The following is a 15,129-nucleotide window of genomic DNA, read 5'->3' on the forward strand; positions in this document are numbered from 1 at the left end:
GCATAGTGAATTGTTAGCTATCAGATCAGAAGTGTTGGGTAAGGTGTAGGCCAAAAGCGAATTCACTGAGAGACTAACAAGCGACCAAGCTGCACCCACCCCCACTCAATTACTACTGTAATGTGAGCGCAATGCCACGATTTATGCTCTAGAATCACTTTGGTGTACTAAACAAGCATAATGAGATTGACATTAAAGTATTCATCCACATAATATTTGACACCATATCTGACAAGACATATCTCAGCTCTCATCAAGAGAAGGCCAAGACAATAGCCCGAGTTTCACCTGTTCCAGACAAGGGGGAACAAACAGTAATTATGTACAAGTTATAGACATACACGGAGAACCGAAACAATGAAACTGCATCCAGAGAAACGAAGTCAAGGGAACCAGCTCGAGATCCCCCAATCCAGGCTAGACCGGACCAAAAGGGCCCAGGTCTTGCTTATGTGCTTATGCCATAGGCATTGTCAACGTACGCGCCAGTCGCTTTCGGTAAAAGGATGAACGATGGAATCACCTTCGATGAGCATGTCCGTGACGATGACGCCTATGGACATGCTGGAAATGCCCATGGCTATGACCATCACGCTTAGCAGGGGCCTCGGTTGGCGTGGTCACGACTGTTGATACAATCTTGTTCACAGTAGATGTAGAAGTGGAGACTGTCTCGATTCCACCCGTCTCTGTTGTGACAGGTGCTCCGTTTTCATCCGTGAGGATGAGGATCTCCTGCTCAACGTACACGATCTTTTGAGTGACAACACCTTCAACATAAGATGTGGTAGGAGTAGGTGTCCAGGTGCTGGTTGGTGTAGTTGACGTGCTGGTTTGGAAAAACTAAGCTGAAGCTGCTGAAGTGGTCAAGGTTGAAGTTTGTGTCGAAGATGGGAGAGTTGAAGTCGAGAGAGTACTTGAAGTCGTAGTAGTAGTAGAAGGGGCACCCGCACCCAGCGTTACTCCAATGTGAATATTTCCGAGATCAAGAGTAGCACCGTTAAGAGAAGCACCGATAGCAATGCTTGGCTCAGGCAATATCGCCGAGGTATGATGGCCAGCGTTGGTATACCGGACTGGGCTGGCATACGCAGGTCCATACTGAATGGCGATGTTATTCGGCAGGCCACCCTTGTGAAGGTATACGTTCTCGCTTTTCAGCTCCTCTGGCATGGTGAAGTTACACTGAGCCTGCTCGGTATCTGTCTGAAGATCAAATATGGGACAATCTTCCACCCGACCAGACAGGTTGGTGCATTCATCTACTGCCTGTTGGAGAAACCCATATTGCCAGCCGTAGATGAAGTCTCCGTGGTAGCCGTATCCAGTTGGGTCACCGTTTGCAAGGACAAAAGTTCCCTGCTTGTTTTTGAACGCATAGGTGTCCCAGATAGTTTCATAGAAGAGCGAAACAAGGCGGGTCTCGAAGCCTTCCGGACAAACTCCGTCCATGACTAGGGATGGGTAGGCCATGTGCGACCTGTGATCCTCCGAGTCAACATCTTTGCCGTTCCAACATGAAGGGAACATCAATTCAAATCGCACGCCATCAGTACAATGCTCATCAAGGAAGGTCTTGTTTGGCAGGAAGTGGCGGCCCAGCGACGGCTCAGGAGACTTGTTGTAGTTTAAGCAGTTGAAACCAAGGGCTTTCTGGCGAAGAGCGTCCTGTGAGGATTGATTGCCAGACCATTCGGACTTTGGAGGGTCGGGAACTGGCCAAGGGAAGTTGCGTAGGAATGGGTCGCCGGCAATCATACGGAAGTTCTCAGGGAATGCTGTCACATTCTGTCCATTCAGGAAGTAGTAACTGGCGAGAGTCGGTTAGCGTATGACTGCACTAGGTATTGGCTCGCCACTCACGCAAGCATCCCGCCCACTTCGTTGACAAGCTCAGCATCGCCATTCTCATGCATGAAGTATAGCGCGGGGGCCCAGTAAGCCGACTTGTCTTGAGTCACCCCGCATGAGGTACAATCCGCATTTTTCAGGGCCGTCTCGCCCGATGACATAGAGAAACCTATGAAGCCAGGTTTAGCGGAGGCATGATCATGCAGACACGCTGGAGCCAGACGAACCTCCTGATCCGTGAACCACATGGACATGGTCTGATGGTTTCCCAGGGGCCATTATGGGGTCAATTCGAGCCACACCACTTCGTCCACGACAAGGGAGACGCCAAAAGGCTTGGGAAACGCTAGAAAGCGCGGCCAAACAGGCCAGAAAAGCGACGGATTGTCGCATGGTCGATAATAGGTCTTCAAATAAGCGATGGAGATGAACGGGCGGTAGTGAGTGCAGTTTAATGAGTGAATTTAGCGACTACACGCGTCGCCGAAAGTATAAGTCAAGGCTTCAAGCCATCAAATGTAGTAAGGAGTGACCAGCAAAGAATGAAAGGAGCCGAAAGGAAGAAAAGTCACTGCGATGGAACCGTCAAAACTAGTTGGTATAGGGAAAGCGAGTGCCGACGTGGGTGGCAGCCATAGTATAAGAAAGGGAATAACAACAACAATGACAAAGCAATCTGGAATAGTTCCGACTGACTCTGGAACGGGCACCAAACTGTTATAGCGCGCTCGGCCGTCCAATCTGTAAGATCGGGGCTCAGGTAGATGGCAGATTGAAGGCAAGGGGATCCCTTGCATACCAAAGTCCAGTGGCTGCGCTCCTCACTCGCCACCAGCCCTTCGCGTGGATGCAGCTTAGGGCGAAGGCTGATGGAGGAACAAATCCACAAAACAAGCTCGTGATAGGGAGAGAATAGAAGAAACAGTAGCAACTTACATTCTCTTCCCTAGGATAAACAAGGGTGACGTCCGCCGATCAATACTTGTCTTGTTGATTCCTTGGAATGGGACTGATACCAGGAATCTAGGGTCTCTGCTCAGTACTCAGTTGCATTACTCATGTTTTTTGCCACGAATTATTAGCTGGAATCAACCAGAACTCTTTCCCTTGGATAGCGAAAACGAGCGAATTGACTAGAAGTTAAACAAAAGAATGGCAAAATGTCGCAGAATACGGGAGCGTAGACCAGATGTTAAAGAGTGGAAGGACGTCAAATGTCGTCCATAAGGCACAAAGACAAGTAAGATCGTGATAAAGGAAAGTGACAAAAATAAAGAACAGGGCAGCCAAGGACTCCTCAAGAGCAGGAGGGGTAATAGATACATTATAAAGGAACGGTGCGCCGATCTGGAAAGTTGGCCATCCCAGTAAGCTACTAGCAATGTAAGCATAGCGCAGTCACAAACCAGGGTCAGACAATGGCCATGGGCCCATTTTTCGCACGGAGTGTTACACTCTTCGCCAGCTAAACATAGATTCCAGCAGATAATAGGGCTCTCAGGGAAAGAATTTAGGAGGGATCACTGTCAATGTCTTGTGGTTGGTTGTTGGGAGATCTAGTGAGTCGACAGGCCTGAACTCTGTATAATTAGGGATATTGAAGGGCCCACCCAGCTCAGTAGTACTCCTACCTGTGTACCAAGCTCTCGAGGGGTGTCGCACAATCCTATCTGCTGTCGCTAGTCATGCATCATAGCGCCGATCGGATGCAGGACCTGCAAGATGAACTCATGTCGCATATATTAGTGTAGTTTCTATTTTCTTCTTATGTTCATCAATAGAGGAACATTCGCGGGGAAGCGAAGGGTTATCCATATCCCGATGGGATAGATTGCTCGAGCACCCCGCCTAGCAAGCTAGTGCTGCTAAATCTAAGCGAACGAGATCATTTCCCCCAGGAGGAGCCAAGGGAGGCAGTGCGCCTCGATGACTGAGCAGCCCTGCACTCACTACTCCTTCTGGTTCGCTGGTCCGAGTTGTGGGAGCAGTTCGTCGGATGTGGTTGGGGCATATTCAGGAGTGCCATAATTAGTCGGCTTGTCCTATAAAAGATGCAGATCGGCGATCCAACAAGTTGGTGTGAAGGAGCTTGAAACAATTGTTTGGTTAGACTGTGGAGGAAGAGCGCCCGGTCAGCAACCTGGAACAGGGAAAGCCAGGGGAAACAAGGGACCAAACCGCCGGGTGTTCCTGGCTAACAAGCCACTAGGGAGGTTGGCTGGGGCCTTAGCGTGCTGCTGTTCCCGCCGGTCGCAGGCTGCAGCTTGCATTATGCAGATGGGAGATCCGGACGCATCTTTACTTCAAGCTTATCGCGGAAGCAAGTACGGATTGTAGATGAGCTAGTCCAAAGTGTTTATTTTTTTTGTAGTTCAGCTGGGCCGGGTTTATCGCTGGAGTGGTTCTATGTATACGAATAACATCCTGACGATGAAACAGCTTTCTCTGTTTGACAGCAATCATGGCTGATGCATGGCGAACAATCACATCGTATAGACGAAAGGATGGAGGCCAGAGATATTCATCATCGAGGGTATACCGTTAGTAGATATAAAAAGCATAATAACAATACCTGAAGCAAACGAGTTTCAAGATACGGTCATACTCCCATCCGATCGAGGTAAATTAATCGGAGAATTGAGCGAACCTCCAGGGACAATCCCGACCGAGGCGGGCAACATATATCTTGCCGTCCTCTACAATAGTACTAGTGGTATTACAACGATGATGAACTAAACCGAGAAACATTCGTTGAACGACTGTCCGAAAGGAAAAAAGAAATTTATCACTAGTAAAAATATAACTTATTATCTGTTCAAGAACATAACCTGAAAAATACCACAAAACATATTGAACCGATAACCTGGTACACAATATCCAAGACTCCGCTGACCCTGCTCAATGTTGTCCCTTCAAATCTGGCTTCAAAGTGCCTGGTGAATCTTTGCGGCCGACCGTCATATCATTGTTGTACAACTTCAAGATGAATTCTCCCTCAACTAGGTCTTGTGCGACGCATTGCAACAGATAATTATATTGATAATGACATGAACTATCGGTACGTAAGCCTGCAATATATCAGCGCGCTATCAATGACTGTCTACCTCTGTGGAGTTAGTACGACCTAAGCTTGACCGTTGAAATGAGCCCCCATACACAATAACCACACCATCGTCTATGGAGTAATAGCTTCGAGGTTCAAATCGCCGACACAACATAGTACTCCGGTACTAAAGCGACCGAGCGAAAGGACTTTTACAGGAATGGAGATCTGGGTACTCCGTAGAGAATAAGTGAGCGGTCTGCTTCTATCGTTCACTATTCCCACGGTTCGACTCAATTTACTGTGTAGACACCTAAATATTAAGTGCTCGCAACGGCTGAGACGACGCGTATTCATTTCTATTTGATACGTGAGTATTGTGGGCATGTTAACGGATCAACGTCCCTAGCTCAACAGACAGTATCCGTAAAAGCGTCCAAGAATGTCACCGTCGAGAGCGAGTGGGCCGGCTACCCTGACAGTCCAGAGGGAAGTAGTCTAACCAGTAGACACCTATATCAGCGATCTCTATCAATCACCTGCCGCTGCGCACTACCATACTCGAGGAACCGGCAAACCTTCCCCTAAAACAGAAAAAGTATCCATAAATTCGGTGGTGAAGCCGTTTCGAAAATAGACGCAGCTATAAAGTAAGATCGATGGAGAGAGAATAAAGACTTACTCAATGCGGTAAAGAGTCGTGCGTCGAAAACAATCTTATCTAGGCGCTATCCCCCAGACGGGAAAGGAATCCTACGGCCCCAGCTTCGTGGCGGATACAAAAGAGGCACCGGCTGATGACCGGCGAAGTCGATTGGCTTCAATAACTCTTACGACTATAGTAGTTTATGACAGTCTTCGACAAGACGTATTCTGCGGTGTACACAGGCATGATGTGGTGAAGGGACATCTCGGAAGATCGGAATGGTGCATATGGATTTTTTCTAACATGCCGCTTAGTTAACGTTTCAAGTGAGTGGCTGTTCATCGTGATTTGTGAAATCGGAGATGCCTAGGATGCAGGGTAACGATCGTCGGGTCAGGCAGGGTAAAACGGGCACCGGAAACTTAATGGCCTAGTCCACTCGGAGAGGCAACGATTGCTGGCCCTAAGAAGGAAACTTAACGATAGAAGTCCCAGGCGGTTTTAGCTGCGGGAGGATTCCGTGGCTGAGGTCCCTGATGTTGTGCATGCACCTGCTCCCATGTTAAGTCATCACATCGGTCGCCAGCTAGAAATCCTTATTCCTAGCAGAATATTCAATGCAGTGTAACCAACTGCACAGGACTCTGAAGGAGGGAACACTGATTACTCCATTACGCCCATAAGACTTGCCGGGTCGCCCGGGTTTGATGCTAATCTAGCGTTCTTCATTCGGGCACTTTAGGTACACTAAGTAGCGGCCAACCTGCCGTTTCTATTCGACCGAGTAGAGTACCAAGAAAATGCCTCGATACACAAAGGTCGGCCGGTGAATTCTCTTAGTCAAATGTTTCTCCTCTCGTGGTCTTAGACGACCACTGCTTGCGAATAAGATGATCAGATTGGAATAGAGATCCACTCTGTGGCTCCGGTTGCGAGCCAATCGAGCTAACCCAGACAGTATTAGTAGCGAAAGACCGTCGAAGCTGGTCCGCTGGAGAAAGTTCGGATACAGTCCCAACAAGAAGACCGGAGGGTTCCGGTCCGATTCATTATTTGCCTCAAGTGTATGGTGATGCAGAACTATGCTCAATAAACCCCAGGTTTTTCTTGACCTTTGCTACTTGGCAAAATGGAGTTTGATGTCACGATAAAGAAAGTTCAGGATGTGATTGCCAAAAAGGGGGGTTTGTCTCCAGAGGGGTTGGTGTTGGCTATCGAGAAACTTTTCTTAAGCTCGGCCCGGTCCTGCCAGACTGCTAAGGGCCCAAGGGGTAATAACTCCGACTGGCCTAACTGGTGCGTGGTTTCTGCACACGTTCACCTCTGCGGGCGGTATGACGAATGTAACTCATACTAGGAGAATGAAAATGAAAGGATATGAAGCTCCGTAAGCGGAGCTGCCATTCCACAATTCCACCGACTCGTAGAAGTGTCCTGTGTCCAGAGGAAGTCAGTCTGGTAAAATTCTGCCGTCGGGACCCAAGCCCACTAACTGCACCAAGTGGGGGGCCCGCCACTCCCTGCAGCAGCGAGTAGCCAACGACAGCCCGCGATGGTCTGCGGCACCGAACCTCAAAGTGCAGTTCCACCAACGGCAGCACCAGCACCACAGGAGCCCTTTGGTAAGAAGAGAGCCACTAAATGACTAGAGGTCTTAATGTGTTGGTTGTTGAGCGCTCTACCTTAATTTCCCGGCCGGACAGACCCTCTAATGACGATATGAGGCGGTCGAAACACGAATCGGAACCACGAGATTTGGCTGCGTCTGCATAACTATGTCCGTTATGGTTAGTATCACTACTGGAGTGGCAGAAGATGGGGGAGCGTCATCGAACTGAAGCAAACAGGATATGGGGAACCCTTCCGTCGTAAGACTGGTGGGTACGCAGAAGGAGGCTTGATTCGAAGATGAAGGAGGGGAAAAGAGCGAAAAAGAGAAAAAAAAAGATCTTCTTAGATCTTAAATACTCTCACGCATCCCAATTTGGCCCAACCCTCATAATAACTTCAGACACTCTCTTCCTCCATCTCTTACCTTACCCTTTCTTCTCCCTCACCTCTTGCCACTGTCCTTCTCTGCGAGCTTCGCGGTGAAGGTCTAGTGCTTCATTATCCTCCGCATTGGCTGTCTCCTGTTCCACACCAATCCGCTTTTGTTGATAGCTGAAAGCACACGCAGCGAAACACAGATTGACTTCTGTAAATCCGATTGCTTCGGGCGTTTTGTATCCTTGTATCGCCGTATCGTCGGGTACAGCCTCTCAGCCCTCCTGCGACAAGTTGACCTACCCTCCTCGCGACTCAAACGGTTTTCGACACCCATTTGCGACTTCCGAATCCCACGAACCGTGTGCCAACCGCAGTCAAACTGTCCAGCAGCAACATCCTCTTGCCGAGCGTTTTCGAGAAAATATTAAGCCCTTATGCAACAGGCCCTAATCTAAACGATTAGACCCGAGGACCTCCTACGCGATTATCCTGCAGACACGGCAACCTAGCCCAGCGACTTCCGATTGCCCTTTGCGCCAAACCTGCCCGCAATAACGTTTGTCATTGAACGCTGACTCTTGCCACAATTGTCTGGAACAATGAGTGGTCTCGATCTAGAAAAGAAGTTGAGCGTTAACCAGGCCTCAACCGGCGAGAATGCGTCTGGATCTGAAGATGCAGATGCGCTTAAGCTGGCTGAGATGGGTTACACGCAGGACCTGCAGCGCAATTTCTCCCTGCTGTCCCTGGTCGGCATTGCGTTTTGTATGTCAAACTCTTGGTTCGGTATCTCAGCATCCTTGATCACCGGTATCAGCTCTGGAGGTACCGTCCTCATTGTTTACGGCTTGCTCTGGATCACCTTTATCTCGACTTGTGTCGCTGCCTCCCTCTCGGAACTGGCTAGCTCCATGCCCAATGCCGGTGGGCAATACTTCTGGGCGAACGAGCTTGCTCCGAAGAAATATGCCCGGTTCTTCTCCTATCTTACCGGCTGGTTCGGATACGCTGGTGCCATTTTCGCGAGTGCCAGTGTTGCTCTCAGTCTTGGATCTGGTGTTGTGGGAATGTGGCAACTTGGCCATCCGTCATTGTATGCTTCCAAAATCCCAGATCTGTTCCCTGAGAGGAAATGTCTTCCGCTCTAGGTCCGTAGTGCTGACTCCAATCACAGTGTTCCCAAAGCCTGGCATACTGTAGTAGCATACCAGCTCATCAACTTCTTCTGCTACCTCTTCAACTGTTGGGGCAAAACCCTGCCTGCTGTGGCAAAAGCAACGCTGTACATCTCGTTGCTTTCTTTCCTGGTCATCCTTATTGTTGTCCCGGCTTGCGCCAACCCGCATGCCAGTGGATCCTATGTTTTCGGGCATTTCGTCAACTCCACTGGCTGGAAATCAGATGGAATCGCTTTCATTGTCGGTTTGATCAACCCGAACTGGATCTTTGCCTGCTTGGATTCGGCCACTCATCTTGCCGAAGAGGTGCCGCAGCCCGAGAAGAACATTCCTGTTGCGATCATGGCCACCGTCGGCATTGGTTTCGTTACCTCATGGACCTACTGTATTGCGATGTTTTTCAGTCTCCAAGACCTTGATGCACTTTTGAACACCGCCACAGGAGTGCCCATCCTGGAACTTTACTACCAGGCTCTGAAGAACAGGGCAGGTGCAATTGTTCTGGAAACCCTCCTAGTAGTGACGGGTATGGGTTGCTTGATTGCCTGCCACACTTGGCAGTCACGTCTTGCCTGGGCCTTCGCTCGTGATCGCGGTATGCCTGGACATCAACTGCTCTCCAAGGTCAACATGACCTTGGATGTCCCCTTACATGCCCACAACGCCAGCGCATTCATTGTTGCTGTTCTCGGCCTGCTCTACTTGGGATCCTCTACCGCTTTCAACAGCATGGTCACAGCGTGCATCTCGCTTCTGTACATCTCGTACTCTATCCCCGTTATCTGCCTTTTGTATGTTGGTCGCGACAACATCAAGCACGGTCCATTCTGGCTGGGCAAGTGGGGTCTTGCTGCGAACATTGTCACCCTGGCATGGACTCTTTTCTGTCTCGTTATGTACTCGTTCCCTGCGACTATGCCAGTCACAACAGGAAGTAAGTATTCAGGTCAACCCATCATATACGATGAATGAAGTGACTAACAGGACTGCAGATATGAACTATGTTTCGGCCGTTTATGGCGTCGTTGTCTTCATTGTTCTGTGTGACTGGTTTGCACGAGGAAGACGTTCATTCCGAGGCAGCCAGAGTTGCGTGGAAGGAGAAAGTGCCGAGTAAAGCGACGCTGGATCATCAAATACTCTTCACCTCCCCTTATTCTCATGTCGTGAGTGCCTCGCAAAACAAAGGCACATTCATGGGCTACGAAACCACACGAAGACACCTAGCGAGTCTGGGATCTTCATCATGACTGAAAAAGAAAAGCATCTGTATATAGACGATACCCCGGTGATATGGAGTCGGTATAGATCAATTCAAAAAAGTTTAAAATATAGCTGAGGCTTTCCAGGTGGTAGTTTCAATGATGAGACGAAGCCTAATGGAGTGTATTCCCACGGATAAAGAAGACAGAACCCTGTAAATCCACAATGGAGGGGAAAGTAGAATCCGAAGTACAAAATAGGAGGAGCAAAACCTCTTCTCCCATGTGACCTCCGCAAACATAGCTAGACCGTTTCTGGCTACAACATCGTCTCCTCAGAACATTCTAGCCCGCTCTTTTGCCCTATATGCCTCAAAAGCCATGACAAAGCCCAAGCGCACTATTGCGTGTTTGTGGCTTGAAAGATAACGAAAAATTTAGTCAACTGAATCTTTTGTGTGACATGTTATAACCTTGCATTTCAGTTCTGAACAGCCTGTAAAGCCCTCCATTGGTGGTCACCAAGCAAACTTTCGTATTAATTGAGATTGTTTCTGGCAGATGCCTAGAATAGCGAAGCTATACTATCATATCCATGGTTCGTTTGGTGATGGAGGTAGTGGGGTAAAATGCCTCTGCGGCATGACTCTCTCGCACTCCTATGCCTTCCTGCCAGCATTTCCCTGGTTGAATTAAGTTTCTCTGTGTTTAGATACGGCGACGACGTTCCTTACGCCTGCAGCATGCGTTGTTCCATTCTCCACGAGTTTAAGAAGATTAGACACCGTTGAGGGCCTTATTCTTGGGTCAGACAGTGAAGCACCTGCTTGTCTGGCATCTTACATAGCGGGCTCAAAACAAACCGGGTTCTTATTGAACTTTCCGGGGAGTCGAGCTCGTTTGGTACATGGTATCGTAGAAGTATTTAAGAAATTCATAGTATCCCTTTGTCCATTACACTTATAGCATTTCAGAGGGTTCAATTCAGATTCCATTGGTCTAACTGAGCCCGCTAATGTGACTATGACTACCTAAATATCATCATGTCGCTATCCTGAGTTAAGAAAGAGCGGCACTTCTTTAGCTGCATACACAAAAGAGCGACTCCACCAGGACAAGAGTCCCAAGAGTAAGTAGAACCCCAGCGGATTAGTTTCTGCTTGCATGAAAATTCAAATGAGGGGGAAAGGGAAAAACACGAGGAGGCTTCCACATAGCACAGGCAGATACCCTTAATACTGCTGACCGCGCTGAGCCACGCCAGTGTGATCGGGCCATATTCGATAAAACACCCTCGTGACTCTCAAGAATCACCATCTTTCCAATACGTAAGTTTGTAGTGATTGATGACGTTATTATCGTGAATCTGGCCTCTGATCAAGCTCTTAAGTTCATCAAGCAGATCACCAGTATAATTGGGTATTTCACGAAGCTCGTCGGCGAACTTGAAATTCTCCGTGAGAATGAAGGCACCGGCCGAAGCCTCAGCAATGAGGGAGCGTACGGGATGACCCTTCAGTAGCATCGAAGCCCATTCAATATGGTCAGGTGTCAAATAGAGGATCTTCGAGTCTTCGCCTCCGACAGACGATGGGGAATTTTGGGGAATAGAGCTGGTAATGATGGTCTTGATTTTGTTAGCCAGAATTTGTTCCATCCCTGTGATGTTACACATATCGGCAAGACGAGCAAGTTCAATGTACACAGTGATGCACTCTTCTGGACTCGAAGATTGAAAATGCAGGCGACCAAGGTACAGCCACTGGAGCAGCATTTCGAGGCTGCGCTCTGTAACGACGCCTTCGATCTCGTGCATGGTTACCGCTTGCTCATGGCTCTCTTTGTAGCCGCTTTCGAACATCGCTCTGAAGTAAGGCGAATGTTTGCAGAGGAGAGGCCGCGAGACCTTGTACTTGCGCCCTTCGCTGCCAACCTGAAGAGTGACATAAGGCCCATTGTGCAAAGGGAGCAAGCTAGTATTGGTTCCGTTAGCCAATAAATGAATGAATCAACAAAGTATATTGTGAAACGTCATGTAGTAGCTCACCTTTCGGTAAAGTTGTCATCTGGCATATCCAGGCCTCGCTTGTTATTTCCCGCCATGATGCTTCTTGATTGCCTTTTTCACTAAGAAACGCGTTAGCACCTGTGAGGTAACAGGTGTGATAAGAAGCACCTTTGAGAGTAAATATGTGCTCGAGCGATAGTAGTAAGGCAGATAACTGCCAATATTGAACAGTTTCACACGCCAAAGAGCAATGAAGATACTAAGCCGGTGCACCAACTCAGTTCTTGTGCAAGCACGCCAACCACAACCTCACTACACGACGTTGACTGCAACACCGGGACTCACGCGCTCTCAAGAACAACAGAGAGGAAAGTTCTGTATAGATAATAGGCAGCTTATGAAAATAACACTCCATCTCGGAACGGATCATTCTAAGCCGTGCTGTCATTCACCGTTCCTATCGAAGTGGATGATATTATGGCGTTGCCCAACAACCGGACCCATCTGCCCCTGCTTTCATCATCTTTCACAGGCTTCCCCATAGCGCTAATGGGCCCGTGGTTGGCCTTGGTCAAGGTTCTGCTCCTACATCTGTCTACACGCATTGCCTGCCATACAGGCAGTGATCCCGGACCTGATTCAGGTGTGGTTTATCTGCACTGGGTACGTCAAATATAGGTAAGGGAGCGATCATGTTTATGCCCTCATCAGTATGCACAGTATGCCTTTAGCTACTAGGAAGAAAATAAGATGAGAAAGAAAACGCCACGAAAGCAAAGTTCCCAGGTGATGGGCCTGCCTACAGTCATTCCTGAACAGGGCATTATCACTTATATACATAGGCTGTGTTCCTTTTCATGCAGGATAGGTGCTCGTAGCGAGCACAGTCGCGTGAACTGAAACAGAGCTGTCTCCCGTATTCAACGGAAGGTAGCGAACCTAGAAAACTTCGTCAAGCTATAGCCTTGTACGATATCGTAGGTCGGATTGAAGAGCCTTGTCAATGACCTCAGTGGCCATTAGGACTTCTTCATCTTGAAACCTCCACCCAACAACCTGGATAGCCGTAGGCGCCCCATCTACCGCGTCAGGATCATCTATGGCTATAATAAGTTGCTGATACTCATGGCTAGGTCAGAGAGACTTACAACCACTGCATGATTCCGAATCCAGTGACTTATTAGCCTTCAAGTATGGAATAATGCTTGCAGGAAACTAAAGTGTTCTGCATCAGCACAGATTATAGAGCCAATTTAGGTTTGCTTGCTCTTACATTCAACAGATTCCAAATAACGGTATATACCGGCGGCCCATAAGTATCATGTGGGCCTGCAGTTGACCAGTGACCCGGACAAATGAGGACATCCAGATTATGTTGTTTCCATACTTCAGCCATCTTCTCCCGGTACTCCATAAGAGAAGCATTGGCGTCCCAGACATCGTCTAACGTCAGTATAGGATCTTGTATCCCAGCTAGCGCAGCCGGGGAGGCATATTCTAATGCTTTTATTGGTTGCTCATCCCCATCTAAAACGTGCCGCAGAAGAGTCTGTTTGTTATCGAACAAGAAGTATCGTGCCGCTAGCTTTAAACCCTCGTGAAATGAAGGAGCATTGGTCACAAGATGGACACTGTGACCAGCATTTTCAAGGGCAGCCTGCGCGGAGGAAAGTGCCCGTTTGACAGGAGGAAATAGGGGAAAGTGCTCGTCCCCCATATAAACCCCAATACTCAGCTTCTTCTTGAGGGGCACATCCCGCCATGCGGTCCCAAGAGCGGTGGAATCATACCGCCATGGTTCCGACGAAAGGACTGTCTTACAAAAGAAAGTCAGGTCCGATGCACTGTTGGCGAGTGGTCCGACTGCCGAGACAACCCCTGGTGTCCCTGGCCTGTCCCCTAACTCAACTCTCCCGTGAGGAATGCGGTCTGCCGTGGGCTTGAAGCCATATGCGCCGTTGCAGAGAGATGGTGCACGAATGGATCCTCCGACATCTGTGCCTACTCCTAGTATGGAACCTCGGAAGGCCACCAGAGCACCTTCACCCCCACTACTTCCACCCGCACTGAGGCCAAGCTTGTGAGGGTTCAAAGTTCTTCCAAAAATATTGTTGACGCTATCCATGGTCTTCATGTAGATCAGATATCAGCAGAGAATCGCAAGACAAAAGAATTGGCAACTTCGTACCAACAGTGTCTGTGGGATATTCGTCTTGATATACAAGATGGCGCCGTTAGCAAGGAGGATATCAACCAGGGGTGAATTTTTAGCTGCGACTGGCTTCCGTAGAAAAGACACAAAGCCAATTGTTGTGGCCTGTCCTTTGATGTTGAAGCTGTCCTGTTACATGGTGAGATTCGCGGCCATGACGCTAGGAGAGGCATCGGCTCTAGTGATTGCCGATTTACGTGCGATGATTTGCGACTAGAACCGAAGGCTTACCTTCACACTGATAGGAAGGCCGTGAAATGGTCCATAAGGCTTTCCATACTTGGCCAGATAGTCATCGAGAAATTCTGCTCGCTTGAATGCCTCAGCAAAAAGGATTTCAGTCGCGCAGTTTGTCTGGTTAGTTGCGTTAGCTGGACCGATCACGAACTGATTGCAATATACATAAATACCAACTGTTGTGCAATAGCAGCTCTCTTACAGAAGGCCTTGCAGACCTGAAGCGAGGTCAACCGGCCTTTGATGATCTCCTGGTGAAGGCTTTGGGCGTCATAGGACTCTGTGATAGTCACCTCTTCCCTTGACAGCAAACAATGATGTTTCAGGATGTCGAAAGCACTTATATTCGCATCCTGGGTGATTTGGCTTAAAATTGTCTTGGGAAGAACCCATTCAGGAGGGATTTTGGATGCACGGTCATTGAGTTTGTCAGCGATCAGACCTTCCCAGTGGGCCATCTTGAGGACGCAGTCCACTTCTTTTCGTACAATGAAAGGAGAAACTTAGGACAAATGCATGCGGCAAGGGTTTTAATAAGGGCCACAAAAGATAAAAGATAAGACTGCTCAATGCACGCCAGGTTGCGCTCGCTTCCACGGGGCTTTATCTACCACGTAGTAAGCTAACTGAAAGTGTCGCATCCAGCCGACCCTATAGAACAGGAGTATTAAGTTTCCTAAGCCACTAGGCAAACGGATGACGCGGAAAAGGCAATCTATTGGGGAAATTTAAGTACCTTAAGAAAGACAACCGGCATTCTTAT

General features: G+C 48.6%; 4 protein-coding genes across 4 annotated transcripts; 1 reads left to right on the forward strand and 3 right to left on the reverse strand.

Moving 5' to 3' along the window:
• Positions 1-519: 519 nt before the first annotated feature.
• BDQ94DRAFT_179178 (DUF1996 domain-containing protein) lies at positions 520-2,244 on the reverse strand (the record flags this gene model as incomplete). Its single annotated transcript, XM_026773306.1, has 4 exons — positions 520-843; positions 964-1,810; positions 1,864-2,020; positions 2,079-2,244. The coding sequence occupies 4 exons, from the start codon at positions 2,242-2,244 to the stop codon at positions 520-522; spliced, it is 1,494 nt and encodes a 497-aa protein (XP_026625781.1).
• A 5,884-nt stretch (positions 2,245-8,128) lies between these two features.
• BDQ94DRAFT_179181 (putative choline transport protein Ctr) lies at positions 8,129-10,130 on the forward strand (the record flags this gene model as incomplete). Its single annotated transcript, XM_026773307.1, has 3 exons — positions 8,129-8,622; positions 8,704-9,641; positions 9,700-10,130. The coding sequence occupies 3 exons, from the start codon at positions 8,129-8,131 to the stop codon at positions 9,822-9,824; spliced, it is 1,557 nt and encodes a 518-aa protein (XP_026625782.1). The 3' UTR covers positions 9,825-10,130.
• A 1,082-nt stretch (positions 10,131-11,212) lies between these two features.
• On the reverse strand, positions 11,213-12,012 carry BDQ94DRAFT_170973 (BTB/POZ domain-containing protein; the record flags this gene model as incomplete). Its single annotated transcript, XM_026771615.1, has 2 exons — positions 11,213-11,882; positions 11,957-12,012. 2 exons carry the CDS (start codon positions 12,010-12,012, stop codon positions 11,213-11,215), a joined length of 726 nt encoding a protein of 241 aa, XP_026625783.1.
• A 582-nt stretch (positions 12,013-12,594) lies between these two features.
• On the reverse strand, positions 12,595-15,038 carry BDQ94DRAFT_179185 (amidase signature domain-containing protein). Its single transcript, XM_026773308.1, has 6 exons — positions 14,540-15,038; positions 14,361-14,483; positions 14,106-14,258; positions 13,191-14,045; positions 13,066-13,132; positions 12,595-13,014 (listed from the first exon to the last, which is right to left on the reverse strand). The coding sequence occupies exons 1-6, from the start codon at positions 14,822-14,824 to the stop codon at positions 12,875-12,877; spliced, it is 1,623 nt and encodes a 540-aa protein (XP_026625784.1). The 5' UTR covers positions 14,825-15,038; the 3' UTR covers positions 12,595-12,874.
• Positions 15,039-15,129: the final 91 nt, after the last annotated feature.

The sequence above is a fragment of the Aspergillus welwitschiae genome (genome assembly GCF_003344945.1).
Source record: "Aspergillus welwitschiae strain CBS 139.54b unplaced genomic scaffold BDQ94scaffold_18, whole genome shotgun sequence".
NCBI classification, from domain to species: Eukaryota; Fungi; Ascomycota; class Eurotiomycetes; order Eurotiales; family Aspergillaceae; genus Aspergillus; species Aspergillus welwitschiae.